The sequence below is a fragment of the Apis cerana genome, linkage group LG16 (assembly GCF_029169275.1).
Source record: "Apis cerana isolate GH-2021 linkage group LG16, AcerK_1.0, whole genome shotgun sequence".
Classification (NCBI taxonomy): domain Eukaryota; kingdom Metazoa; phylum Arthropoda; class Insecta; order Hymenoptera; family Apidae; genus Apis; species Apis cerana.
The window spans coordinates 2,297,297-2,325,289 of record NC_083867.1 but is presented as its reverse complement, the minus strand read 5'-3'; the positions used below and the strand labels follow the sequence as shown (position 1 = coordinate 2,325,289).

The 27,993-nt window shown below is 27.1% G+C and overlaps 2 protein-coding genes and 1 long non-coding RNA gene across 8 annotated transcripts in view; 2 read left to right on the top strand and 1 right to left on the bottom strand.

The window, feature by feature from the left end:
- Nucleotides 1–13,127, bottom strand: part of LOC133667470 (uncharacterized) — a 101,138-nt gene extending 88,011 nt beyond the window's left edge. The window contains exons 1-2 of the long non-coding RNA XR_009833020.1: nt 12,949–13,127; nt 11,435–11,537 (exon numbers count right to left, since the gene is read on the bottom strand). This is a non-coding gene — a long non-coding RNA (uncharacterized LOC133667470). The remainder of the gene's footprint in view (nt 1–11,434; nt 11,538–12,948) is intronic.
- Nucleotides 587–25,365, top strand: LOC108000459 (cystinosin homolog). 6 transcript variants are annotated; one of them, XM_062086381.1, is made up of 11 exons: nt 587–1,223; nt 3,526–3,648; nt 17,972–18,326; nt 20,705–20,756; nt 20,846–20,936; nt 21,367–21,552; nt 22,194–22,434; nt 22,511–22,630; nt 22,691–22,979; nt 23,081–23,183; nt 23,806–24,158. In XM_062086381.1, the coding sequence occupies exons 4-11, from the start codon at nt 20,717–20,719 to the stop codon at nt 23,927–23,929; spliced, it is 1,194 nt and encodes a 397-aa protein (XP_061942365.1). In that variant the 5' UTR covers nt 587–1,223; nt 3,526–3,648; nt 17,972–18,326; nt 20,705–20,716; the 3' UTR covers nt 23,930–24,158. The 6 variants fall into 6 exon arrangements, with proteins under 6 accessions (XP_061942365.1, XP_016916293.1, XP_016916290.1 ...); XM_017060804.3 differs by lacking the exon at nt 17,972–18,326 and having other exon boundaries at nt 588–1,223; XM_017060801.3 differs by lacking the exons at nt 587–1,223; nt 3,526–3,648; nt 17,972–18,326 and adding an exon at nt 19,227–20,156.
- A 40-nt stretch (nt 25,366–25,405) lies between these two features.
- Nucleotides 25,406–26,486, top strand: LOC108000460 (large ribosomal subunit protein mL55). Its single transcript, XM_017060808.3, has 2 exons — nt 25,406–25,546; nt 25,860–26,486. The coding sequence occupies exons 1-2, from the start codon at nt 25,500–25,502 to the stop codon at nt 26,179–26,181; spliced, it is 369 nt and encodes a 122-aa protein (XP_016916297.1). The 5' UTR covers nt 25,406–25,499; the 3' UTR covers nt 26,182–26,486.
- Nucleotides 26,487–27,993: the final 1,507 nt, after the last annotated feature.

Sequence of the window (27,993 nt, the reverse complement as noted above, 5' to 3'; positions counted from 1 at the left end):
CAAAATATTTAACGGGTGAGCTACAATATCATCACGCTTATCTTGCAATTATCTGTCCAAGAAATATCTGAGAAAAGAAATTGCAAGTACTCGCAAAATATACAACGTTCATTTGTTGATGATTTTTCAAACGTATGGATATTTTAAAACACAAATTACGAATCATCTGTTTATCGAAAGTCGATTTAAAAAATAAGCTATGATACACGAACATAACCTAAAAAAAAAAACATTACTTTCGACAACGAATTAATCGTAATCCGTTGGATTGGATCTCAAAGCCATCTATATAATTCGTTACGAATCGAAAGAAAAATAAACGGCGAGCACCTCGTCCAAATATCTAAGACCGTAACTCGAACTCGATTTCATCACGATTTCAAAGGAATCCAACGCCACGACCTCTACGCGTAATCTATTACATCTAATCTAGAGGGAGACGAGACAGGGAAAAGCGAGACGCGGACGAGCAGCGACGTGAAATTGAAGTGAGGGGGAAGAATGGGGCGGGAGGGAGGGAGGGAGAGAGGTTTTCGCAGCGAGAGGAGGGGGGCAAGCCTCTTACACAGATTTATATGTAACGTTCGACAGGCACTCGCTAGCCATTGCGAACCGTGTTCGCCAATGCGATAGTGTTTTCTCGTTTATCGTTCGACGATATCTCGGTCGGTCAAGCGAGAAGGAACCTTGGATACGAAATTTCGGCCGAGACCTTGAGACGAGCCGACTCGTTTCGTCAAAGTTGCTCGAGTCAGACGCGCTACTTGGCTTCCTTTGCGCCGGTTTCTCGCCACGGTTGTTCGTGCACTGCCGACCGACGTATCGCGAACGTGAAAGAGAAAGAGGGAGAGAGAGAGAGAGAGAGGGAAAGAGCAGAGAGAAAGAGAAAGAAAGAGAGAGAGGTTTGAGAGGTTCTCTTTTCCTTTTTTTGGATTTTGTGGTCGATAGAGGGGAAGAGTTACGTATCGAGGAAGAGTATCGAATTGTTTGGATCGGAGGAGAGGAGGAGGGAGCCGATGTTTGGTAAAAACAGGAAAAAATATCGGGTGAGACAGAGGGATAGTTTCGTGGCAAGTTCAAGGCTGAGAAGATTTGCGCGGTCGGCAAACTGGATTCATTGAGCGTGGACAAATTGAGTGTCGAGAGTGCGTGCTCGCCTGGATGAAGTTGCACCGAGCTACTACTGGATGATAGAGAGATAGAGAAATCGTTACGACAGACAGGTACACGATGCAATTTTCCAATTTATTTTGTAAGTGATTTTTCTTAATTGGAGCTGTTCTGATAATTTTTTCTTTTTCTTTTCGTTCTAATCTATCGCTCGTTAACGAGAAAAATTAAATTTTAAGGAAGAAGGAGCGAGTTTGGATTTTTAAGTTATGCTGCTTCGAGTGTTTCAATTAAAAATATTCTGATAATTTCTTTTGATTTTTTGAGATAGCCTTAAATATAGTTGTTTTAAATATTTTTATTTCGAATGTTTATACATTATTTAAGTGAAAATTTTATGTTCTTATAATTGAAAATACTGTTATTAAATAACATACTTAATTAGATTATGAAAGTTACAACAGATGTATATCAACAAGTACGTGTCTTTAGAAAGTTTTGATATTGAAATTATTCAATGAAATATGAGAAGTAAATATAGAAATATTTGAATTAAATTTTAATCTCTTGTATTAAAATCAAGATACCGATATATTGTAATATTTGAAGTGTAATTTACTTGTCTTTAAAAACAGAAAAAAAAAATATAGTCGATTCTCTATAATTCGAAAATTTTGAAATATTTATCGAATTAATTGTCACATTACTCAATCTTTAAATTATTGTAATTTCGAAAAGAAATATTATATAATGATTAATTTGATCTCACATTAAAGGGCAAAATTACATATTTTTTTAAAATTATAGTAGTTTAAAGATCGATGATTTTTTTTTATCAAAATTTTGTGATCTTTTAAATTTAACATTGAGTGCATCGTTAAAGTTTCTACAAACTTTTCACTCGAATTGTCATTAGAATTCTATATTTTCATATCTTTTTTTTAAATGATAAAATCGAATGTCTGGAAATAATAAAAAACGAATTTTTTTTTTGGAATCTTACAATTGAAAAAATATTTATGTATGTCAAATTCTTCTTTTTCAAATTTCAATGAGATCTTTCTACATTTCTTTCCCTTAAATTTGAATTGTATAAGATATTTAATGGAACATCTTAGAATAAGATAAGTTGAAAAATATTCTGATCTAAAATATAAGTTTTAATAATCCAAAAAAATATAGATTTTGAATTGTTACAGCAATGAAACGATATAATAGAGCAACTATTATATCATATAAAAATATTTGAACGAAAAAAATGTGGAATTAGATTGAACGTATAAAACCATAGAATTTTTTTCGAATTTTCTCAAAAACTAGTTTTCAAAATTTTATCCTACATTTTTTTTTATTATTTTCACGTGTAGAATAACCTGTTGTAATTCATTCTTATCCAATAGGGAATTTCATTCGAAAAATCTTCAAATCTGATTTACTCGAATCGAAAATTTTATTCCTTTTTCTGTTTATTATTGCACGTACAATCTTCCTCAATCTTTTATGCGTTTATCCCTCATCGATATATCGTTTAACCAGATATTTTAATTTCTACAGGGAAATAAATAATATAAATAGTTCAATATTCTAATAGGAAATAAATTGTTCGGATAATAGAATATTCACCTTAGATAATGTACAGATAATAACACGTGTTTCGATAAGGAAAATATTATTTTTATTATGTTTAATCAGATTGAAAAATATTAAACAAAAGAAATCAATTACGTTCCCATATATACAATGGCTGATAATGTAAGTAGATATAATTATATTATTTTAAATTTTCACGATGAACAAGAAGAAATGATGAGGACGCTTCATAATCTAAAGTATTTAAAAAAGGATTGGGATAGTTTGAAATATAATTTCAAAAATAATTTTCATTTATATTATATCTTATCCCTTGTAATTGCCATTACATTATTCTTTTTGAAATCTAAAATAGATATAAAAATTGGCAAAAATATCCCTTATAAGACTTACTCGACTTGAATTACAAACAATTAAAGTGTTAGAAAATATGATCTGCCTTCAATGTATTTCCATCTCGTTTCACCTAACATCAATTGCAACCTAATTAATAAGCATCTAGAAACGTTTCAAATTCATATTAACATGCAATACAATAATCTCACTAATACATTTTAATTTTAATTTTAATTTTTTTTTTGTATACAAGGAAATGATAAAAATCAAGTTCTTTCATCTAAATTAATCGAATAACCGGAAAAGAAGAATTTTCCTATCCCACCTCTGTAAAAATAAGAATTGATCCGATTCCGATTCGAGGATTGATCGATCGATCGATCGAATCGAGATGAACAAAACTGCGATAAAAAAGTATCCTGACGACAGATTAAATCGTTTCTGTCCTGCTCGAAGAGGCGAGTTTTAATGGAAAGCCCGTTCTTGCAGGTGGCTCGGAAGAGAGGAAAAGAGGTTTTCAAAAGTGCGGGGAAAGACTGAGACGTCTCTGTATCGGATTCACTTTACTCCAGGCTTTAACTGTCAACCGATCTACCGAACGAAATTCGACAGGTGAGTGAACGGAAGCCGCTGGCCAATTTAAATCGTGATCTAATAGAAGATGGACGAGAATAAGTTTGAGATATAAATAAATCATTCGTGGAGGATTCATTTTTTGCAGTCGTGTTGGATTATATCCACACTTTTCATGGAATGGAAATTTTTAAAAAGATAGGATGAAGTTATTTTGTTGATCGAATATTGGTTGAATAGATAAAAATATTTGAATATATATATGTTTTATATTATAAAACTGAAATAGGTATGTCGATATACATATTAAAAAATGAGTATAGTAAATTTTTTTTTCGAAAAATATTAAAAACGGGTTAAAATAAAATAGAGATTTTATTTTATTTCATTTATAAAAAATGGTATATATTAAAAAGATATTATATATTAGGAAAAATTGAAAATCGGAGAGGTTAATAGAAAAAAGATTTTAATAACAAAAAAAAGAAATTACGAAAAATTAGGAACAAATAAGTAAAATAAAAATTTGTTTTACATCGAATGATTATTAAATTTTCATCAAACGTTTAATCTCGAATATTACACGGATAGAAGTTAGAAATGGAAAACACGAGCCAAAAATTTTTATTTTGGTTTTGTAGATACGATTTACATAATTTCGAGATGCGAATGCTTACCGTAGTTTGTGGTATTCCATCTTCATTTTACTTGGACAGATTCTATTCACTCGAATTATGCTAAAAACACTCTTAAAATCTTATTCAATTATTAAAACGTTGAACATGGAAAGACTTTTAATACAGTTAAGCAAAAGGAAAACAATGAATGGAATGGCCGAGTTGTAAAAAGTTTTAGCAATTACAAATACCACTCGTAAATTCAATCGTTATTATCCATAAAAATATTCATTAAATATTAATTTTTTAATAGCAAATGTAAAAATGTAAAATACGTTCTACTTTTTGTTTAATTATTTTATACATTTGTGCGTAATATAAATAAAAATACTAAAATATAGCTACATTTTTTCTTTACAAATATTCAAAACATCGTTTTGTTTGCTTTAATCGTTTGCTCTAAAAAATTAAAATTGAATCAATTATGAAAAAAATCTTCGCACTATCAAGACTATCATAATTTGATATTAGATACAACAATTCGTTTTGTTACTAAAAATATGTGATAAATACGTTAGATAAGAGAATAATTATAAATTTGAAAAAATGTTCTATGTACGCATATTGGTACAAATACAAATATATTTCATACATTATCGCGACTTTTTATGTTTATTCCTTGCAGATGAAATTCAGATCTAATTCAGATTCAAGTTCTCTATTTTTTTTATTTGATTTAAAAAAAAATTCATTATAATTCCTTTGAGTCAACAATGAATGTGCAATAGATAATTAAAAACAAATTGTTTCATTTCTATTTTTATTTTCTTATCTCACTTTGTTCTCGAAGTATAAGCAAACGAATATTATTTTTCATCTAACCCTAATAGTGGTATAAAATCGTTCTTTATTTTCTTTTTTATCGACCAAAGAATTATCGACCGAGTTCCCAAAAATTCGCAATAGCCACGTCCACTACCACTTTCGTGACACAATATAATTTCTGTGAAACTGACCGTGAAATCGAAATCGACCCGGAAAACGAGGCCGTCGAATACAAAAATCATTGACACGTTTCTGTATGCACGAATAACGATACGTTGACAGGTATGTGGAACACTTTTGCGAATCGCATAGTCGAAGAGTTTCTTGAACTCTGTCGATATTTTCGATTCGAAGTGTCTCGCGTATTACGTATTTATTGTTACATAAATGTGTTGAGACGTGACATTTGGGAAAACATTGAAAATATAACGAGAATATAAATAATTGCCGGGTTATTGTGACGAGAAAAACGATGTTTTATTATCACGCGTACTATAACCTTATCATTGTTCGAAGGTGAAGATTAATTTTTATATGATTTTATCATTTAAATAGAGAGCAAATGATTTCAAGAACGTAAGTTTTTATAAAAGAGAAAAATATTAAGTTGTTGTATATAAAATAGCTCGTTAAAATTAAACAATTGAATTGAAGAAGTGATTAAAATATACTTTATAAATAATAATATATCATATTTTTGATATAATATTTTGTATATTTTGAGTACGATATTTGGCTAAAAAGAATAAATGTGGAAAAAGCAATATAATAATTGCAAAATATAGTATAAATGGTATATTGAATATATTAGAAAGTATATGATTTTAATTAAAAGTGAAAGGTTATGTTAAGCTCAAATTTTTTCATTTTCATTTCAAAATTTCATTTAAAAGTTAAAAATGAAAAATCAATCGTTTAAAATATTAGTTTGAATCAAACGAATTTTAAACTTTCTATGATTTATGAATCGTGCCAGTATTCTTAATTGATTAACATAGCACATCTAAAACCGACATCTAACCAATCAATAACAATGGTAATTTACGATCATAAGAAAACGAATATATATGATATCGAATTATGAAACCTAAGATAAGAGATATTATGATATTATAACTCTTGCAATAATATCCGGCATAGGAACAAAATGAATAAGCCAGAAGTTTCGAAAACTCGATATGATTAGAGAAGAAAGAAAAGATAAATTGAGTTAAATTTTTTATAAATTTTCATTCATCAGGAAAACCAAATTTCGATCGATCTTTAATAAAAATGTGGACTCGTGAAATTTAGCACTTTAGAATTGTAATTTGAATATTTAAATTATATCAGATCGGGGTAATTAAATTGTAAACGATGATAAAATATGGAATTAATGATACGTTACGATTTGCATTTGTACTTGAGAAGATTTTAGTTCAAAATGATCAAACTATAGACTTGTAACCAATTTTAAATTAGGATAATTTACTTTATTAAAATTTCAATTTTAGAATAATCTGTAAAAACAAAATGAAAAAAAATAGAGTGCTTTAGTGATAGATTTTAATTTGTATTTAATTAAAGTGAATTGTAAGCAAAATAATGAGAACTAGGCAAAATGGCGTCTTGGTGATGTAATATAGATTGCAATTTTAAACGTTTAAGGGCAAATTGTAATAAAATAGCGTAATTTTATTGATATAGATCATGATTTCTCTGGTCGAATCCTTTCGCAATCTTCTTCGTTTCGCGCAATCTTTCGAATTTTTTTTACTTGAAATGCTGAAACACTGTATTTCTCCAATGGACGCGATGCAAAGAATGTTCGATCAGAAACAACGTTTCTCGCATTCTTATTAAAAATTAATCTTTTATTAAATTAATATATCGAGCAACAAAAATAGTCGATATTTCAGCGATATTCTGGCATAATAGTTTGTGATCCGCAGAAAACGATAAATCATTTAATTTCAGGAAAGAGGTCAATTAATGGCAACGTAGCCCCGGATGTGTACAACAAAGCTTTCAAGATTAATTATGGTGAAATTCTTTCACGATAATTATCGCCACTTTTTCACAATTATTCATTATCTCCCCTAAAATTTCTTGATACTTTCAAGGGAATAATGAAAATAATTTATCACGTACACGCATAGATGTACACTTATCGTTACTTTAAATTTCATTATTTATTTCTTTCTTTATTTATTACTTTATTAGATTTTGTTAGACTTTGTTAGAAGCGTATTCGAATGGAAAACTTATTGCTTGTTGATACGTTGTAAATTTCGAGATGGAAATCGTTAATCTTTCTCAGGTGTGTAAAACAAAATTTTATTGATCCAGCTTGTAACAATATAGGCAATAGTCGAAAGAAATAACGAATAGTAATGTACTTTCAGATTGGCGAAATGTGATTGATCAAACTATTGTTATTTTAATTACAACCTTCGCTTCTATCTCTGATAACAAGTATTGAAAAAACATACGATTGGTTTGATTGAGTTGATACGTATTGCAAATTGAGTGTCATATTTTTTTAAATTGACATAAATTATTTCAGATTTCTTTTCTTTTTTTTTATTCTAATTCAAAATTTATTTTATCGTATTAATTATTCGAATGAATATTTTCAACATTTCTCAGCTTGGCTTATTTTAATCTTAATCTTTCCAATTCTTTATTTTTTTAACTTTTTAAATTTGTTTCTTATTGATCGTGTATATGATGTTTCCTCATTCTGAAATTAATTTTAGAATTTTTCCTTTTAATTAACAATTGTTTCTTTAAATGTACAATAATTAAAAAAAAACGGTTAACGAGTTGAAAAATAATATTGTACCATTAATGAAAATGAAGTTGACCATTATATAAAAATGTAATGAAATTAAATAAAATTCGCATGGGAAAAAGAATTCAAGAAGATCGTTTGTACGATATTTTATCCCATAATTAATACGAAGCGAGCTTTATTTTTTTTTCTCTCTCTTTTTTTACGTTAAAATAAAGAAATCTAAAATATCTCGAATTTCGTTTTAATTTAATATGGACGATTCTCTGTGTACCATTCGAAAAATGATTACATCAATTTCGTTGGAAAGCTTCCCGTTATCAGAATAATTTCATTCTCGAGTGAAATTACAAATTCGCCACGTTGAAGGGGGACCGAATTTAATACGACGTTTTAATTCCATAAGTAAATCGCCACAGACCTTTTTTACGCATAATGCATGATGTCAAAGTGGTCCGTGTTTCTTTCATCCCCTCCCCCTTTTCTCCCTCTCCCTCTCTCTCTCTCTCTTTTTTTATTTTCATTCATGGCCAACGACGAATTAACATTTATCAAGCACTCGACGCCGACAAAGAAATATAAATTGAAAATTTCTTTTCGAACGGTTGTATTTATCGAATATTCGAAATATAATTTGTTTATACCGAGTGATAAAGCAATACGTCCACGTTATGATTTATGGATGAACATTATTCATTTTCATTATCTGTAATGCGTTTCCAATCCCACTGCACCTCCACTTTTATATACCATCGTTAAATATAATTCCATAACTTTGTCGAGCATACGTACCTTGGCTACAAAAGGTGTTGGCGCGCCATTTCAAACGCGATAACCTTTCTTTGAAATTAAACTTAATTGATTTGAAGTGTTTCGAGAAGTGTTTGGAAGTTTACCAGTGTGAAAAAAAAAAAAGAATCTCGGAAAATATTTTCAATTTATCTGCAATGAAAATATTAAAAAACACATTCTGAAGACTTATTGTGAAGGTACTTATATATACATATACATATATATATATATAATTTCATTGAAATCTATAAATCTTTAGAAGAACATAAGTTTTCACCACTCTTTGACCACTTAACTCAATGTTGTAGCAATTAATTGATTTTGATGAAATTTTTTTAAATCTACAATAATATAAACTATATTTTAAAAGTTAATCTTTATTATTCTCTTTTTCGATACCAATCTCAAAATAATTCTCAATTAAATCCAATTTTAAGAAATATAATCAGTATTTTGAAGGGTATGCCAATATTTTTTGCAGCCACTGTACTTTCGTTCCATCGTTTTATTTTATTTCGTTTTCTTGCCCAAAAGATTTTTCGTTACGAATTTTCATCTGCCTGTTGGAAAAAGATTCTGCGAATAATTATAAACACGCGGAGCAAGCGTATATAATCAGGCGGACTCGCGAGCTCAACAACGTTTCGCTTTTTTCTTTTTTTTTCCCCCTTCTTTCTTTTTATTTCAGAAGGGAATTAAAAATGCAACACGCAAGCAACGCATCATGCTTCAATTACGGGAGACGCATCTCAAACTAGTCGCTAATTCGAAGAGCGCCCTCTGTCGAGCTGTTCCGAAATTACAAATATGTATTTCCTCTTCTCGCGAATTCTCGTCCTTCTCTGTGGCAATTTTTTTCACGATTCGTCTCTCGTGTGTATAATATTTCTCGATTTCAAGATTGATATTCGCGTTTAGATATTCGTGAATATTTTTGCAAGCGATTTAAGTTAAAAGTGTGAAAAAGTTTGTTGAAATTTTTCAATGGTAAAAGTTTATCGTTAGTCAAAATGATTGTATAGGTTATAGATGTCTTAATTTGTTGAAAATAATTATTTTGATATTTTTATCGAGATGTCATTTTCATTAAAATGTTACAATTGTAATAATTAGATATTAGAATGATCAAATTTTGATCAAGTTATTATTCACTTTTTTGTTGCAATTATATTATCATTATATAATAATTATTATATTATATAATAATTAGATAATTAACATAGAAATTAAAAACATATGGGTAATAATTTTTAATTTTTGCATTTGTTAAAAATGTATCTAGCATTATTTGCAAAAAAAGTCCAGTTATATATAAATATTTTATATATGTTAATTTTTCTATTTATACAAGTTTGTTTTTATAATAATTAGGTTCATTACGAATTAATATATGAATATTTGATCAAGTATTTGGATCAAACAATAGAGAACGTTTAAAGATCGAGACGATCGATCGATTAACACATCGACCTCTGTAATTATTGCTAAGTAGAAATGCGTTCGCTTAAGCGTGTTGGAAATATTTAAATATTAAAATCATTTCTAGCCGACCAATCTGTTACATATATTATTGATCAAATTCGTTATTAAAGATGTTTTCGATTAATTATCGAGAAGATAAAGTATTAAAATGTCAAAGATAAGAATTTAATTCTTTATAATATGAATATTTCACATTAATACTCGAATATATTATCGCTCAATTTATTAATTACAGAATTAAGAATGATTTATCGTGTCTTATCATATGGATTACGTATGTTTATTAAGGTTGTAAAGTCAATTTAAAAAAATATTTTGCTTGTAAAATTTATAAAGACACGTTTAATATTTCGTATTTCTTTTTTTATCGAAAGAATTATTAATTTTATAAGATTTATTTATTTATTAAAAAAATTTTGTTCGATTAAAAACTTATTAATATTTTCCAATTTTTATCGTTAAAATGAAAATTTTTATTCAATCGATTTGATTTTGTATATTTCATTATTTATTTAAAAAGGAAAGAATATTTTAAAAATATCGTTAAAATCTGAAAATATTTATATTATCAATGTATACATTTTAAATAACGACTTTTCATTGTAGCATTTATCGACTTGTCCATGAATCGCATTTCTCAACGTTATTTATAAATATTAATAAATATTTTTCAGTAATTTTATTTTCGAAATAATGATATAAATAAACATTATTGTAAAAAAGTTTATGAACGTGAACAAACTATAATTATTAACATTTTCATATTGTATAAAAAGCCAACACGAATATTTGAATAAACATTTCTCATATAAAAAAATACAAATATAAGACATATAAACATAGACATATATTATCGAATATTAATATCAATAATATTTAATTACTTTATCTTATATTTTACCTACCTGTATCTCAAGTGTTATATCGATTTTTATATAAAATTTTCTTTAAAAAATTCTAATATATTTACATATAAAATACATCATCAATTAAATAATAAATATGATTATAACTCTAACCACACTTGCATTAATTCACATTATTTCTATTTCTACAATGATTTTTACATAAAATTTTCTTTAAAAAATTATATCACATCAAGTATATTATCATTTCAGCTATACTATTCTTAATTTATCTTATAGTGAATCGTATAAGTGGAATACCCTACCTCTACTTTAAATGTAACATTGATTTTTATATTTTAAAATTATCTTTAAAAAATTTTTATTCAACTATGTGACCATATTACTTGCATCAGTTCACATTCTTACACTGATTTTTATGTAAAAATCTCCTTTAAAAAATTCTATCAAAACATTGTGAAGTACGTTACCAATTCGGCTACAGGTATGGCGATCCATTTGAATCGTAGGAGATGATAACGGTGGACGTAGGTAGATGGCAGGTAGAGAGGTATACCATGGCGAAAGAAATATCTGAAATGAAAAAAACGCTCGTTAAGGAATTACGTTAGGAAAGTTTCTTTCGAAACGCTTTCTCCGGGATTAACAAAATCAGATATAAATCTCGAGGACAGGAAGTTCGGAACTCGTTCGAGACGCTGACAGCGCTGCTGAACGATCGTAATAACGAAGAATAAATTTTCCTAGCTGTCCGAACTTTCTTCGTCCGAGCGAGTAATTAAGTTTTCGACCAATGTCACCGCCAACAGTTCCAAAAACCTATTTTCAATATTTATTCGAAATTTTTTCTATTTTATAACCAAATATGAAAAGATGGTTCTTAAGCTATGTTTTGATGTGCATCGGATGTTGGAATATTGACGATACAACGAGACGTTTCGAATAAAAGTTTCATTCTAATATGTTATTTTTGGAAATTGCTCGTTCTATGGAAGTCGTATAAAGAATTTTTATAAGAAAGTATCGATTAAAGCTTGTTTGCGTCGAAAAATCTAGGATTTATTTTAAGTCGAAATTTGTATCGTCCAGAACGATATATTTCATACGAGATAGAGAAGCAAAATTTTAATCTATAAAGTATTTTCATACGAAGTTGTATACAAACAATGAAGAAATGAAAATAAAAACAATTATATTTAATATTTAATAGAAGTAGCGAACATGACAATAAAAAAAATTTCCTCAAGATTATTTTTCAAAATATTAAATTAAAGTTCTTTTGAGTAAGAATTTACATATTTTCCTTATTGCAATATGATGATTAAAGATGAATCCATAGATCTGCAATATTATGACCTTCTTATAACTTCGAAACACACACAAAATTCGTAAAAGTAATAAAAATATTTCTAACCTTTCTTTCTACTTTCACAACGATTTGCCAGAGAAATCGCGAAAGAAAAACGTATTTTAACGTTAATTGCTGTTAAAAAAAAAAAAACAAAAAGCGCAAACTATAAAATTAAAATCAAATTTAACCGATGATCAACCAAAAATTTTAATAATCGAAACACACAATGTTATATGCACAGGGGATATTTTAGGTTAATATAAACGGATAAAAAAAAAGAAAATTGCGAGAGGAAACCTGTCTTAACAGAACACTGTATAATGCACACAAAAAGGGGACAAAAAGTGAGAAGAGATAGAAAGAGAGAAAGAAAGGGAGGAAAAAAAAGAGCCTAGTTTCCTCTAGAGAAGAAGTTTCGCGATATATCGTGGACGATATTCTTGAAAACTAGGCCGACACGGGTCACCCGTTGTTTTGTTCTTCCTTCTTGTTTTTCTCTCTTTCTCTCTCCCCCCTCTCCCCTCTTTTTCTTCTCATCCTAAAGTCGAGCATTCTCGTAAAATCGGGTCTCGACGAGGGGTCAAACGCAGCCCCGCGTTGCATTAATATTCGATAGAGATCGAATCCGCAAACCTAGCCAAACTGCCGCCTCGAGCTTGTAAATTTACATTGGAAATCGGCCGGAAACACGGCTGAACACTGAACGGGAGAAAAAGAAGTTTCCCTTGGATACGAAGCGGCGCTGCGCGCGCGGCAATGCGTTTCAAAGACGTTGTTGGATGTTATGCACGAGTCTCAGTTTACAGGGACAAATTACACGATTGAACGATCGGCTGACAGAATCGGTCAACCTTCTCCTATGCTATATCTATGTCCGAGTTTTATATGACTGTCGTCTCCATTTTCAATCGATAAATCGATTAGAACATGTTGGAATTAAAACTTTGTTTCTCTGATACGAAGATATAGATATCGTTCGAATATTGTGAAATGTATATATATGAGCAATTCAGGGATTAATATTATTAAGAGAGCAATTTTTAAGAGTCAAGAATTGATAAAATGGATGATGATATAAATGGATATTGTTTTGTTTAGAGAAGCACGTGGCATTGGTGTTTTTCCAAACTCTTTCGAGTCGAAATTTTTTTTACGTGATGTTCAAGTGATCTACGACTCTCTCGTGTGACGAGGACAAATTTTACGAGAAAATTAACTCGGTTTTATTGCTTTATTATAAAGCTGGCTTTGAACTAAGTAACGAGAAGATATTTTTGTAGAATATAAAAATGTAATTATTAAATTGCGGATTTATATGCAAATACATAAAATTAAACGCATAGAATATATTATTATCATTATTATACAATTTTTCATATTAACAGATATACAATAAAAAATTGTAACTAACACGTAACAACGATATGATGATTCAGAAAACAAAATATTGAAAATATTTCGCTTTAAAAATTAATTTTTTTCAATTTTGAAAAAAATATTCCTATACTTCGTATTTTAACTGCATTAATTTAAACTGCACAACAAAACTCATTAAATCGAGAATAATTAAAACGAGCAACGATTCCCAAATTAGATTAAAAATAATTAATCCGTTAAGATCTTTTTTTATCTTGCCTTGTATAATTAAGTGAACATTTTTTTCACTCGCAATTTATCAAAATCGTCGCAAGGAAATGCGATTCCATGGCAATGGAAGATATATATATATATATACGTTCCATTAATATTCTATAAGGATCGGGTTCGCGAAATAGGTGCAACGGCGAATTTACATTGGAGAAACGTTGGTGGAGAACGATTACAAAGAAAAAGTCAAGTTGGAAAGCCGCGGAATATATCGAGTGACAGGAGGAGAATATAATGCGTTCGAAACACGAAGTTAATGTTCGAGCGAATATTAGAGGTGGAACGAGAAATTTGATCTATGAACTTGGGAATGAGTTTCATTGATCGTGCACGTAGCGGTGAAAATAGACGTTAATGCGGTGTATTAAGAAAATACCGTTCCGCGTATCGAATTACACAACGTTTTGATTGATAATTGAAATTAAAAATTTTACGAGTGAAATTGTGTATAGTGTATTATTTTCTTAAATCTTAGGATAAAATTATCAAATGAAAGCTCGAGAAAAATATTAATTAGTTTTAAAATTTTATTATTGTGCTTGCAACTGTCGTTTCTAACCTATACTGCAATAATGTGTTTATCCATGTTTTCGTAGTTTCTTAAATTATATATTGTTTTGATTTCCTCCACAAATGTAATTAACATTATTTATAATTAAGAAACAGATAAGTGTATTTATAGGAATCTTATTTCATCATAGATTTTCTTTCTGTCAGTTTTCTTCAAAGGAACTTTGCAATTGTTTAATAAGAAGATTAAAAAATTGTGTTACGTCATAATGCGCATTCCTTATTGGAAATACCATCGTTCTCTTTAGTTAAAACGTTCTATCTAAGTTTGAAATTTAATTTTCTTTCATCCAGTTAAAATTTTCCATCCCTTTTTCTTTTTTTTTTTATTTTCCAATAACGGATTCACTTCTTTCAAGATGTACAAGATGATACAAATTTTTGGAATTCTATATTTCGAGACTATAAAGATCAAATAAATGTAATAAATCAATGATCATTGAATGATATACGTTTTTGTTTAGGGATTCGTATTTTTTAAACTATTTATTTTAAAGAGAGATTGTGAATTTTCTAATTCTTGATAAAAGATAAAAACACATGGTATTTCGAGTATTGCAAAATATCTTGTAAAATGAAAAAAATATAAAGTAGGATATTTAGATTATGGAGGTCGAAGTAATTACAACTGTCACAGAAGTAGTTAAAGAAGAAAATCATTAAATTGTTCTGCATAGTTTCCTTGATAAATTGTTCCACATAACTCATAAATTGCTAAAATTGTATTATTTTACAAAAGATGACTCATTCGGTCAATTATTATAATCATATTTTTAACGAATTTCTCCTACCATTACCCTATAAAATACACGAATATTTCAATAATTCAATTTCAATTCCAGAAATTTTCGAAACGTCATTTGCATTTCCCGAATTCTAAAAAAAATTTCATTACGACGATTAAATCTTATTATTATTATTATTATTATGCCAATAATATTCGAGTCTTTTATTTTTCTTTTTTTTTTTTTTTTCGTTAGAACAGAGTAGATTTAGATTTCAACAAAACCGATCTCCGATTCCACGCTTGTTTCTTCGCTTGTCCCAATTAGCCACTGCCTCAACTGTGTATTTGACTGCGTGCGATTAAGTAATTGCCGGCGATAAGAAATTAGCATGGAACGGGCATTACGTTGCCCGATCCAGCCGGCAAAGTTAATCTTTAATTTATGCTAACCGTTATTACCTGGCCTTTAATACTACCTCACGCAAAACTGTTCGCGAAATTGTTTCAAGGATGAAAGGATAATGCGACTACTTTGGCCAGAAGATAACTATACGCGGAAATTATTTAACGAAAAAGTCGAAAAAGTAGCGCAAATTGGCGATATTTAGGCCGCTGCTACGGGAATAATTTTAGTTAATCAATATCGGGTTAATTGTGGTGCTGCAAATTGTACTGCCGTTGTATTCATTGTAACATTTACGTATACAGGATGTGTCAAAAATATGGGAACAGGAGATTCCTGAGGTAATTTTAAGAGATATTTTCCTTCGAAAAAATATTCGTTTTGGTTTTATTAACGAGTTATTAACAAAAAGAAAAAAATTGGCTTAATCGAGTCACAACGGTAGCGATGGCTATGTACCAGCAATGCGAACAAATTCGAGCAATATATGGCGAAGAAAGTATTTGAATATAAAAAATGTTTTTTTATCGATGAAAAGTTATATTGAGTTATATATTACGAGCAATGAATGAATTGTGATATTCAATTTTCTTCGATGTATATTGATTAGACTTGTTCGTGCTCGTCGACGGTACATAGCCAACGCTAGCTCGACTATATATATATATAAGGTTTCGTGATTGGCTAATGTTTTTTGTTAATAACTCATTAACAAAGCTGTAATTACTTGAAATTACTTCAAGAATATCTAATTAATGTTTCCATATTTTTGAAACATCTTGTATATGTTTGATTATTAAATCCAAATAGAGGAATTATCTAGTATGACTATTTCTATTATTTCTATTATAATTTCGTAATCTATTTTCATCATATGATTAAATTTAGTTTATCTTTTAATATTCGTTTTGAAAAAATGATAGAATAAAGTCTCGTCCACATATCGGTAATAATTTTCAATGATAAAATTCTAAATTTGAAACATGAATGAATAACAATTAAATTTAATTGGATTTGAAAATTGAAGGAGTAAAATTGAAAATTTCTTGAAAAAGTAAAATTTAAATTTTCTATTAAGGTTATTGGCATAAGAATCAAGAAGATCGATGTATAAATACGTAATAATCAATTATTAAAAGTGATTAACGAATCTTTCTCCCCAGACTGGAGAATTCCGTCTAGACAATAGTCTACTTCATGTAAATGAGTGGCATTCATAGCGATAAATTCCTTTTTTTTCTTTTTTTTTTTTTTCACTTATATCATATCGCCACGGTTCTTCCTATATATCCATCTCATTCTTCCCAAAGCGAATAACACTTTCAGCAATCTCGATGGAACTTCACCGATACTTGACCCATTTAAGTGTGGTATTAAGTTTATCAAGGAGCAAATAACTTGTATTATACAAGCGATACGTGGAAAAAGGATAGCGGATAACGAATTATAAAACAGAATTATAAAACTGTGTACATTTACATGTGGCACATTAACCGCGTCACATAACACATTTTTCGGTTCAATGAATACACGTATCTTTTGGGTTTTCCGTGTCTATATATTTATTACGTCGTGGAAAAAATTCTAAAAAATAAATAATTCATTGACATGCTTTCAAGTATTTACGTTTATGTTAACGATTCTTCTCTACTTGTTGTAAACGATTGCATAGCTCTCATACGTAAAGTGACTGATAACGATAGAAAGTGTGTGATTTAAAACTTGAGATTTCTAAATTTCAAGAAATTTCAAATGCTTCGATGCATACAGATTTAAATTTTGAATGGAATCTCGGTTATTCTACAACAACCAAAAGGAAAAAAAAATAAGCATAGAAAATAATTTACTGTTCATTGATTTCGATAATTTTGTAACATGTTACAGAGAAAAAGATTTTCCCTATATATATATATATTCCTTAATATTTTCAAGATTCTTTGCAAATTTAAAAAAAAATAATAATTTAATAATTTTTCAACAACATAATTCAATAAAAAAAGAAGTTATATAAATTCATTCCATTATTGAAAGGTTCACTTATCACGATCTCGAATTATCTGATCGTATCACAAGCAGAATCAAGTAGTCACGACATAAGAAAGATAAAAAAAAAAAAGAATTTCAAAACTACATAACAACTACATAACACTTATTCCTAAATTCTGATAATCGTCGACAACCGAGATGGTTTCGCAAATACACGAACCGTGTAATATCGATCGTAGACCGATAAGTAAATACTAGTCGGGATAGATATTTTCTCCATTTCCATCGAGAAAAATATTTTCAAACGATTCGGAAATTTGCAGGATGCCGCGACAGCCACTCCTTGAATCTTGAAATCCGAGGAAAGGAACGTCGAAGGAGGAATGCATGCCCTTGGAAATTCCCTTTCTCCACGATTCGAACGATAATAATTTTCCCGAGTATTATATACCAACATCCTGCAAGGAACAATCTTATAATATATATATATATATATATATATATATATATATATATATATCGAGGACGAATTGAAATTGATAGAAAGAGGGGTGGAGGCTATCTTCGAGGATTAGGTCCTGCTACGACGCAAAAGAAAAATATTGGCGGCGAGGGTTGCCTGTATACGTCAACAAAAGCGGCGGCTGACTGCCGATCGACTTTCAGAGCTGTTTCCGTGTAAGCTTGGCGAAGGCCCCCTTGGGACACCGAGTGCACTCGAACGTCGATCTCCCATTCGATTTATTCTGTCTCGAAATGTGTATTCGTATACAGTAGTCCACCTCCGAGTGCCGTTCACTTGGATTCGTCGGAAGAGAATTTTTTCGAATGCCAAGTATTAACGTATAGTTAAGTCGTGGAAAGCATGGAAGCGTTTCGATTGGTTGGTTCTTGTCTAAGTATGTAAAGATGGAGCTGAACGTTATTGGGTAGAACGTTATTTAGAATTTTTATATGAAGAAAAAGAAGGAAGGATATTTCCTTCGTTTTGAGGAAAATATAAAAATATTACGAAATGGATAATTCAATGGATAATTTTTGTATATCAATTTTAATTGTATGTATTAATTTGAGAAACAAAATTATTGAAATAATCAGTTTGAGAATTTCTATATGATACTCTGTTCATTGATTCTTTTTTAAAAAGAAAATTTTGAACAAATGAATTTTAATTTATATTTATTACTTATACGTATTATAATCTTTTACTAATAATTTAATCTTGATAAATTTTCAATTTTTATTTTTTTTGAAAGCAAAGCCTTAAAAAATTTTACTTTTTTTTCCAACTTATCTTTACATTTAAAATTATCATTCTTTATCATTCGCGAAAGAAAATTTAATTTTATTAAGAGGATAGTTCTTCGAGAGATAAGTACTATTCGAAGTTTAACTTCATGTGTCAAATTTATTTCAAAATAATTTATGCAATAAATATATAATATCTTAGATAAAATGGTATTACGTGTAATTGTTGATTGATCGATAAAATTCTTATCGATTCAGTTGAAGGTTATCAAGTGGTATTAAAAAAGCAGAACCCATGTTAATATATACACATACATATGTATAAATAAAGAAGTAGAATTTCAAGCAAGAAACTGAGAATCGAAGACGAATGGCAAAATCTGTAATAAAACATACGTATATTATCGTAAAACGATTAATATGTAAAATTAAAAAAAAAAATGAAATAATAGTAATACGGCAACTATAATTAATAATAACTATTGAAAAATTATAAAGGAAAAGAGAAATAATGAAAAAAATAAATGGTCCATTATCTTTGAATAGTTACCAGTTTACCGAGAGAATTACGAAAATGAATAGTACGAAAAAGAACGTAATTTGACGAAACGAAAAAACCCCATAATGGAACATTGCGTATCAAAACGATAACCATCACGTTATGGAACTCGTTAATAACGTCACGTTACTCTGCAATTTACATGCAAATGTCTCGATACAAGGCAGAAAAACCTTTTTTACTCTTTTATCTGAATAATTTCACTTGAAATTTATATCGGTTTAATTCTTACAACTTTCAAAATATACAGTAAGATTCGAATAAATCAGATCGATTTCTAAAATTTCAAATCATTATTATTGATTTGTATATATTTTTTTTTAACGAAATTCTACGATAAATATTATGTATATTAGATATGAGATAGATTTCCCTCTGGGACCACGCTACGTTACGCTCCTGTACCTTAAACTCATCTCTCATGCTCATGCCACCACCTTTAGTCGCATGGTATAAACAGAGGATGTGTGCTATGTTATAAGAGTTTCTATTTACGTTTACCCTCGATGTAGAGGTATACCGGCTCGATCGATTTTTCGATTGGGTCGCCGTAAAATATTCGGCAATGTTTAGTTTTGTCAACCAATATACCTCGATATGGCCATTGAAATTCGAGCGAAACGTTGAAATTTCCCAGACACATGATCTTATCGTTTTTAACGCCTCGTGGCATGTTTCATCGAGGTCGTCGTGCTTCCGAGGTTAAGTTCGACTGATATTCTCTGTGTCTTTCCGCTCAATACGAAGCGAACATACTGTTCGAAATCGTACCAACATGGCTTTCGATTCTTCTAAATTATTGTATCAATATAATAGTATTTGATATTTGAATCAAAAAATGCGGTTAATTATCATATTTTGATTATGTATGATTGACAGTTGACAGATTAGTATAGATTTTCGGATTTATATCTCAATAGTATGCATCCAACAAAGTGCCAGGCATTTTCTAGGACTTCCTTGTTTCTTCCGCATATTAAGCGGTCAAAGTCTTCAGAAGTTGAAAGATTCTTTTCTCGGCTAGACGTGTATTTTATCGATTCAATCCATTTAGAATGTAATTGACATATCAGAATACAAGATAATAATGATATCTTGAAATAAGTGCTTTCATAGTTTTGAACAATTAGCTGTTGATTTATTGCTACCAATATTTGTTTTAATCGATACAAGTATGACCAAATACAATCTTATTCTAAATGTAAATTTTAAAATAATTTGAGATTAAAATTTTTTTTATTTATTTCAGAAGTCACAAAAAATGGCTTTAATATGGTATATTGGGATTATCACAATCCTAGGTATGTTGGAATAATTTTTTATAAATGATATTATAAATGAAAGAATCTTAATTTTTTTGTATTGTACTACATAACAATTAATATTTTAGTTATAGACAAAACACAGGCAGATTTTAAGGTTTCAACTCAAGATTTAACTGTTCATTTAAATAGTCAAGAATCATTTGATTTGTACCTGACGTAAGTATTTTGCATCCAATAAACAAGTATATAATAACTAACTTTATCTAACAATAAGTATAAAATATAACATGTTTACTGAATAAAGCATAAAGACTCTATTGTTCACTATATAATCTGTATATTATTTATTTATATTATTTTTACATGCAATTGTTAATTCCTTTCATTATATCTTAATTTTAAAATATTCTTTCTAAAATATCATTCCAATTGATTGTTATATTTGAAAATATTTTATCTAGAATAATATTGATAATATTTTATAATAATATATATAAATATAAATATATATATATAAAATAATAGCATTTTAATTATTATTTTATAAACTATGATAAATTAAGATCAATCTTTTCTAATGTTTTTTAATACTTTAAATTAAACAAGAGATATATAATTATGATAATAATAAAACTATTTTTTATAGGGAAACGTTATCTGAAGATGTAGTCGTAAAATTTGAAGTACAACATCAAGATTTAGTTCATATAAATCCAGATGAATTAAAAATTAATAAAACTGATTTCCCGAAGAACTGGTCAATAAGTGTAAAAGGTCTCAATGCAGGACACTCAATTGTTAGTGTTAATGTCATACCTAACAATGTTTTAAAGTATGTATACTCTTCTTTTACTTCTCTATGATAATAAAATATTTTTAAAAATTAAATTATTTAATTTAATTTATATTTTTTTGATCTGCAAATATATCATAAGACAATATATATGAAAAAAAATTAATTTCTTTATATATTAAATATATTTGATTTTTTATTTGAAATAATATAAATATTTATTTTTATGATTAAGATTTCAAAAGATTTTAATCAATATTACATTTATTAGTACTCAGTGGTTCGCAGAGATAACCTTTTGACCTATACTTGTCATTAGCTCTTCTATTGAAAGTTCAGTCAGTTTGTGTTCATCTGTTCTGACTAGAACATGATACATTAGCTATTCATAACAAAAGTATTAATTTATTTATTTTTCAAATTTTATTTTAATTTAATGCATTTATTTCTACCAATTCTCACTTAAATATTTAACTTGTAAACTATATTAAATCAAAATAAACTTTAAAAGTTGATATTAAAATAATGACACTTTTTAAAGTGATTTTAATACCTCAAGATCAATTAAACAAAGTTAATTTGAAGTAAGATTATAAATTTATTGTAATTTATTTTTCAAATTATTTTACAAAGTTTATGTGAAATAAATCACAATACTTAATTTTTTTATATTTTCATAGTTTTTCAGATGCATTTGTTAGAGTGACAGTTGAAAAATCAGATATACTTTATCACATAAGTATTGTAGTAGGATGGTTTTACTTTCTAGCTTGGAGTGTGAGTTTTTATCCACAAATATACAGTAATTACAAACGCAAAAGTGTTGTAGGATTAAATTTTGATTATTTATCATTAAACTTAGTTGGTTTTATTATGTATGCACTTTTCAATTGTGGTCTGTTTTGGATACCAATAGTTGAGGTAAATTAAAAAAATGCAACAAATGCAATTGATCATGATTTTTTATCATAAGTTAATCTAACATTGTATTTTATAGCTTGAATATTTTAAAAGATATCCAAAAGGTTTAAATCCTGTACAAGTGAATGATATTTTTTTCGCATTGCATGCAACATTTGCGACTGTGATAACTATTATTCAATGCTTTATTTATGAGGTAATTGATTAAAATTGATTAAAATTTTTTTATAAAATAATGAAAATATTATTTTTTTAGATAGGAAATCAAAGGGTATCTACAACAGCACGTATTATTCATGGAATATTTATAGTTTTTATTTTAATTTCTATAATATTAGCTATAGCAAATGTAATAACGTGGCTTGACTTCTTATATTATTGTAGTTATGTTAAATTGAGTATAACGTTAATTAAATATGTTCCACAAGCATTTTATAATTATAAAAGAAAATCCACTGTTGGTTGGAGTATTGGTAATATATTTTTAGATTTTACTGGTGGTATGTTATCAATGCTGCAGATGATACTCAATGCATATAATTACGGTAATGTATATAAAATAATGTATATAAAAGAAAATAAAATATATAAAAATAAAAAGTAGTATTTAATGAAAGATATTTAATGAATTATAATTTCATTTTAGATGATTGGGAAAGTATTTTTGGAGATCCCACAAAATTTGGTTTGGGATTCTTTTCAGTAGCATTTGATATATTTTTTATTATACAACACTATGTTTTGTATAGGTATGTACATTTTTAAATATTTCCTCATCATAAATCATTTTTTAATTAGAAAGAATTTTAAATTTTTGTAGAATTATAATGTTTGTATTATTAAAAAAAATTATTAACATTAACGATTTTAAAGAATACTAAAAATTGCATGTTTGTTCTAATGCATTATTGAAATATTAATAAAAATTAGTCATTGGATTTATTGCATGTGTAAAAAGCATGTGTAAATAATTTGCATGCTTTGTATATTTTATTCATTTAACTGTTTATATTTCATTATTTCATAACAAATTAAAATTGACTACATTTTAATATTTATAAACATGATTAATAAAATTTATATTCAATATAGATAAATTCGGATGAATTTGATAGAAAATTTCATATGCACTACTTATTACCTGCTTAAATCAATTCAATTCTTATACGTATGTACGTGCTTTTGCTAGTATGAATTGTAAATATGAGGCAGCAAAAAAATTTGTTTACAGATTTATCCATGAAAAGATGATTGACCTCAAACACAGAATATAAGAATCTTTCGTCGTCAATTTTATTTTAGAATCATTTCACAACCATACGCTTTTCCCTTCCAAGTTGCACGAGCTTGCAAAATCATAAATTCTTACAGAGTAGATAATGAGAATGCAAGAAGTACCGAAATACTGCATAAACAAGAGAATTCATATGACGAAGATTCGGGGCGATACCTAAAAGATACGTATTGTTGTGGTGTCCTAACTAGAAAATTATAAACAAATTATAATCTATGAAATTTCATTTCAATAGAAATGAAAATTCAGAGCTCAGTATTTAAAACATTTTAATACATATCGTTATTGTATAACGCTAGATATACAAAATTTACATTCCATTCAAAATTTTGTAATATGTTTTTTTGTAAATGAGATTATTTTATTTTTAAATATTTTAACGAATCTCAGTTGGTTGTTTATTGTGCAATAAAAAAAAATCCTTGTTTAATAATTGGAACTGTATTAACATGCTAAACGATATATATATATATATATACATAAAATAGAAAATATCATTATTATTTTCTATTTTTCATTGAATAATTATAAATATTTATCCAAAATTTTTAAAAATTATTGAAAACTGTGATTATTCGTTGTTTTATATTTGTGTACTTATTTTGAAATTATAATAAAAATTATTTGCATGTTTTTATGCATTTTAGTCTAATGATAAATTATATATTTAGTTTAATAAATATTTAGAAATCTATTATATTTCAAAATTAAACATTTTAAATTGTAGTTCTTGATGCTGCAATTAAAGCATGCAGCATGTATTAAATCTGTTTTATATCAAAGATAAATTGTAATAAAATATATGTGACTTTTTATACTTAATCATTGTAAAAAGTTTTTATAAATTCTATAATGATTTTCATTATAGTCGAATTTCTACAAAATGAAACAATAAAATATTTTGCCATAATTGTTTTGGTATAAAAATATTGGCTTTAATATTTTTAAACCATAAGAAAATTAATATTTATATAAAAGATGTGTGACAATTTAAAGTATATCTGTTCTTGCATGTGTGTGTATGTACGTTGTGTGTGTGCGTGTGTGTGTGTGTGTGTAAGATATGTGTGTATGCATATGAACGTATTTTATTGTATTAAATTTACTAACATCACTAATCAAACTAACATTGTTTTGCAATGAGCGAAAGCTGAGAAAAAAATAAATATCATAAATGTAGAATCATTCATTAGACAATTATATTTTTTTATTTATCCTTTTATTATAAAAAAAAAGCTATATAGAAAGCTATATTTAGTTTACTTTCCACAGGGATCGTAAAGAATATGTCGAAATACCTGGTAACAATTACGGAGAATCGCAAGAAAATGCATCAACTAGCAATATTGCTTAATTTTATGATACTAGTATCAACTACTTGCTTGTTTAGAATTACAATAAAGAGTAATGTATTTATCTGTGATTCAAATGCGAAAGTGAATAATGATCTTGATACCGATCTCATAATGCTTAATTTGAATACGTTAAATATAATTTTATTCTTACCATTATGTGATATATTCATCCATAAAAATTGTAAAGCCATCCAATTATACAACGTAAAAGTTGCATCCACTTGTTTAATCACTCATAAAATCAAATAAGTCACTTTTTTTTCAATAAAACTGTTCATTTCATACGCTTTGATTAAACGTTATATAAACTAATGAAACCGCCAAGTTTTTACAATTAAAATAAATATCGATATTTCGATATTCGATTTTATGATACGGAGCCATCTATTGGTCAGATAAAATGACATGTTCAGGTTATGCATGTATCGTATGAAATTATTGATATTGTTAATCCAAGAAAGAGGTAAGTTTAGTTTATTTTTAATTATGTAAATTTATAAAACATTAGTATTAAATATTAGATAGAGAATGTAATATTAATGAATATAATTTTGATAATTATGATTCAGAAATGAATTTTAATGTTAATGTTGAATATAACCTCTTTTTATAGTTGTTCAATATACTGTATATATTTGAATTATAAATTTTATTTATTATATCAATTTCTTAATATCATAATTTTATTGATATTATAGTGATAATATATATAATATATATAATATATAGAAAAAATATATATTTAATAATTCTTTAAATATATATTCATATTTCAGAATGAATATATTTTCAATTCTACAACCAATGCAGAGAGTTTTATCACTTCATAGAAATCTTAATTGTTGGACAGCAGCAATAACAAAAAAGCATAGAAAACTATATTTAAATACTTTTCCAGTATATCTTGTTTTACCAGATGGTAGTAGTATTAACATTGATTATGAAGAACCAAGAAGAATAATTATTCTTCCTCTTAATCTTAATGCTCTTTCTGAAGAAGAACGTCAAATTAGATTGGGGAAACGTAAAACAATAGTTAAAACAAAGGTAATTGAAGAATACCAAGATGATTTTGATGAAACTCAATTTTACAAATAATATATTGCATTATATTATTTAAAATATTATAGTTTCATATAGAATAATATGTATAAAATAAATTATTCAATTTTTTATGTTTTTTTAATTGTAAATAAATATAAATTTTAAACTATCAAAATAATCTTTACATATCTTTATAAGTAAACATTATATATACATAAGTGTTATTTAAATAAAATGATAAATATATTTAAAATCAATTATGTATTATATTTCTGTTTATTATAAATAATACGAAAAGAATATAAATATATGTAATAAATAATTTCAATGCATTAAATGTAGCAAAAATAATTTTTAAATAACTTTACTTTATTTGATAATGTGATAATAATATGATAATAATCTATCAAACTTTTATAACATTGATTTAATATACATTCCACATATATAAAAGCTATCATAAATGATATATCCCACACATGTAAAAAAGTTATCATAAATACGATACATACAATTATTGATAGAACAGTGAAAGTAAGTATTATAGTCTTCTTTACATTCAATAAGTGTCTTAATCAAATGTCTTAATTCCTCACACATATTAAAACAATAGAAAAAAATTGAATATATCAAAAAAATTATTTTATGCATTCACTATTACATATAAGAAGAAAACTTCATAATGAGATTATTGCATTAATTATCACTTTTGTTTGTTTTTTTATCTTTATTAAATATTGTTATGAGATATTTAGTAAACTTTCTCTAATTATTGCGTCTACTACAAATGCACATTATGTCTACTTCTGCTAACATTGTGCTAATTATAAGTCATTATAAAAAAAAATCATAAATGTATTTTCTAGTGATACAAAAATGAAAATAAAATTTATAAATGCCATATCTCATTATTTAAAAAAATAAACAAAATTATTAAGATTTTATCATATTTTCTTAAAAATTATTTTTTGTATTAATTTTGTTTTGAATGAGTTTGTTTTTAATGAAACAAAGATACGAAATATAAATAAAATAAAAATGTAAATAAATATAAATAAAAATAAAAAAAAAGAATTTTGAAAGATATAATAGAAATGATAAAAGGAAAAGACAATTTAATGCCTATTGCATTAATCAATCTCAATTAACGATTGTTTGCCAAATTGAGTTACTATCATAAGAAGGAAGAGTCCAAGAGTTCATTTTCATTTTCTACACAATGATATAATATTTAGTAATGCGCAGTTCGTATGTCATTGTGCGGATGCTTTCGATACCAGTGAAACTCCTCTATTGCGACAACCTAAGAAATTTAGCAGTCTTTATTAGGCAACGATATACAGTAACCATAAGGTGGTAGAACGCATTAAGAATTAAATAACAACGGTTCGCTGCACACCTAATGATTTCACGCGACAGGAAAATAATATAATTACTTCTAAAAATATTCGAACAATGATATATTTTATATATTTTTTATCATAAAGATACTAAAACTATCAAATATAAACTTCAGATTTTTTTTTATTTTATAATTATTGAAAAGATATAGATTTTCTTTAAAAAATTAATGTTTTATTTTATTGAAATAGAAATAATTATTAAAATAATCATATAGTCATTATAATCATTTCATTATATTAGCTTAATTCTAATTATATAAAAAATATTTAACATTAGATCTCTATATCTCTATATAGTATTAATTATTGTTTTTTTTAATGGTTTATTTCATTATGCAAAAAATTATTTTTTTTTTAAATAAATTGTTATAAATTTAATTTATAACAAAAATAATATATGATTATTAATATAATATTTAAAAATAATATATGATTATTTATTTGATTTATATATTATTTTTTT

What these genes read in the sequence shown, in the direction of transcription:
- LOC108000460 (XM_017060808.3), top strand. Translation starts at nt 25,500, where the DNA reads ATGCATGTATCGTATGAAATTATTGATATTGTTAATCCAAGAAAGAG. An exon ending in ATTGTTAATCCAAGAAAGAG is followed by an intron (nt 25,547 to 25,859) that starts GTAAGTTTAGTT and finishes TTCATATTTCAG; the next exon opens with AATGAATATATTTTCAATTC.
- LOC108000459 (XM_017060801.3), top strand. Translation starts at nt 20,097, where the DNA reads ATGATCTTATCGTTTTTAACGCCTCGTGGCATGTTTCATCGAGGTCGT. An exon ending in TCATTTGATTTGTACCTGAC is followed by an intron (nt 20,937 to 21,366) that starts GTAAGTATTTTG and finishes TATTTTTTATAG; the next exon opens with GGAAACGTTATCTGAAGATG. An exon ending in TTTGGATACCAATAGTTGAG is followed by an intron (nt 22,435 to 22,510) that starts GTAAATTAAAAA and finishes TGTATTTTATAG; the next exon opens with CTTGAATATTTTAAAAGATA.